The sequence below is a fragment of the Salvelinus fontinalis genome, chromosome 7, assembly GCF_029448725.1.
Source record: "Salvelinus fontinalis isolate EN_2023a chromosome 7, ASM2944872v1, whole genome shotgun sequence".
Taxonomy (NCBI): domain Eukaryota; kingdom Metazoa; phylum Chordata; class Actinopteri; order Salmoniformes; family Salmonidae; genus Salvelinus; species Salvelinus fontinalis.
In genome coordinates this window covers 22,501-24,704 of record NC_074671.1, presented here as the reverse complement: position 1 = coordinate 24,704, position 2,204 = coordinate 22,501, and the positions used below count along the sequence as shown (strand labels likewise).

The following is a 2,204-nucleotide window of genomic DNA, read 5'->3' as shown; positions in this document are numbered from 1 at the left end:
CACTCGTAAATGGTTTTGGATTAAAACAAATAAGTACCAACATTCTTTTTGACGGTCTTTAATTAATAAATACATGTTTTTGACTGTTGTGACCAAGTTAATCTGCCCATGTTGGGTGCGTTCAATTATTTGTGACATTGTGACATTTTAAAGCGTATTGAAGAAAGAATCCGCCTCCTAATGAGTTCCGAGAGCTGCTCCGTTATCCAACGATTAGTTTAATAAACTGTAGGTGTGAAAATCCACCCAACTTGCAATGTATTCAATGCTTAAGTACTCTAAAGTTTTACACAGTATATGTTCAACAACATCTTTATACTTTCGTTAATAAAATAACGATAAAAAAAACTTTCAAAATGCAGATGTTTATTTCCACTACTGTACAGTACATTTCAGCTACATTTTAGTTGCACTTTCACCCAGATCCACAACCACTGGCAAAACCTTGCTGAGATGATCAATGTATTTGTTGCATTGTTTTATCGTCAGTTTCTCAAGCCAAAACATCTTGATGGCCTTCACCAGTTCATCTTTGCTTGTAGGCTTGGCAGAGTTACAGATGAATTTTTCAGAATAAAGTAGGCTAATGAAGGCAACAAATAGTTGCTTACTGGAACACCCAAAGTCATCCAATTGTTATAATAGGATTTGAAGCAATAGCCTACCCGTGTGTGGACAACTATTTCAACAGCGTTTCGTGCTGCTCTGAGCAGGGGACTGGTCCTGGGGACTGGTCTTGGTAAATCAATGAGATTTAAATTTTCACTGAATCTCCATTTGGGTATTGGTTAGACTACAATTAGGGTGTGGAAATGTTATGATCATTTTCCTCTTCACTCGCAGTCACTTAGTGCAGCGTTGTACAGCACCATATTTTCCTAATGGAAACCCTGAGGGTTTCGTTTTTCATTTTTCTTGGAATAGAAACACCATAATATTAATCAAATCAATTAAGCTAAATCAATCACATATACTATGTTCTTACAAAAAAAAAAATTCTTACAAAAAAACTATTCTCTAGTCCAGCCAATATTAATACAGTCAAATGCTTCTCTAAGATTCCCTCTGGTGGTCAAACTAGTACAACCTAGCATTAATGGCAACAATGGCTAACGTGCAATAGCAGCGCAACTTTTAAAGGAAGAACCACTGTAGCCATGTTATATTCTACTCCCTGTATATAGCCATGTTATATTCTACTCCCTGTATATAGCCATGTTATATTCTACTCCCTGTATATTGTGTTCCAGTCAGAGGAGTGTTATTCTGACAGAGCCATCACAACACATTGTGTTCCAGTCAGAGGAGTGTTAGTCTGACAGAGCCATCACAACACATTGTGTTCCAGTCAGAGGAGTGTTAGTCTGACAGAGCCATCACAACAAATTGTGTTCCAGTCAGAGGAGTGTTAGTCTGACAGAGCCATCACAACACATTGTGTTCCAGTCAGAGGAGTGTTAGTCTGACAGAGCCATCACAACACATTGTGTTCCAGTCAGAGGAGTGTCTAGCTGACAGATCTCGGCCCAACGGTCTCTCTCTGTGTCATATTCTAGAACACTTGCTACGCTCACTTCCTGTCCATCCCGCCATTTCTTGCCTCCGAACAGCAGCAGCCTCCCATTTGCTGTTGTCACCAGTCCGTAGTCAAACGAGCCAATGAGTACTGGGTGTAGGCGTGTCCACTGGTCAGCGAGTGAGTCATATCGCTCAATATCGCAGTAGTGCTCGTACATTCCTAGTAACGCGTAGACACATCCGGCAACAGTTGCCATGCGGTGACCGAAACGGCCAATGGACATCGGTGCTCGCTTCTCCCAAACTCCACCCCTAGCAACCATATCTAGGAAGAGGACCTCACAGTTGACCTGATTACCCTCCTGGCTACTGACCTGTGTACGGGCCTGGTTGCCATGGCTACCACCAGACATTAGGATTCCAGTTCCCAGGGTGACCGAGGCGTGGCCATAAAGGGGGCGGGGCAGAGAAATCCCTCTCCTCCAATGGCCTGCTGCCATGTCATAGAACTCCACTGAGGCCAGGCAGGAGTGTGTGTCTGAGTGTGTGTGTGTTCCCCCTATAGTGTAGATGACATGGTCTACAACACAGCAGCTGAACTGTGATCTCCTCTCCAGCATGGGGTCCGCTTCCTCCCAGCATGCAAAGCGAGGATCGTACCGCCACACACGATTAGTTGTCGTCAT

The 2,204-nt window shown here is 43.2% G+C and overlaps 1 protein-coding gene across 1 annotated transcript in view; it reads right to left on the bottom strand.

Moving 5' to 3' along the window:
- Nucleotides 1–349: 349 nt before the first annotated feature.
- Nucleotides 350–2,204, bottom strand: part of LOC129858814 (kelch-like protein 34) — a 2,905-nt gene continuing 1,050 nt past the window's right edge. Inside the window, exon 1 of the mRNA XM_055928059.1 lies at nucleotides 350–2,204. This exon is cut by the window's right edge and continues 1,050 nt beyond it. Within this exon, the coding sequence (XP_055784034.1) occupies nucleotides 1,458–2,204 (747 nt within the window). The 3' untranslated portion in view covers nucleotides 350–1,457.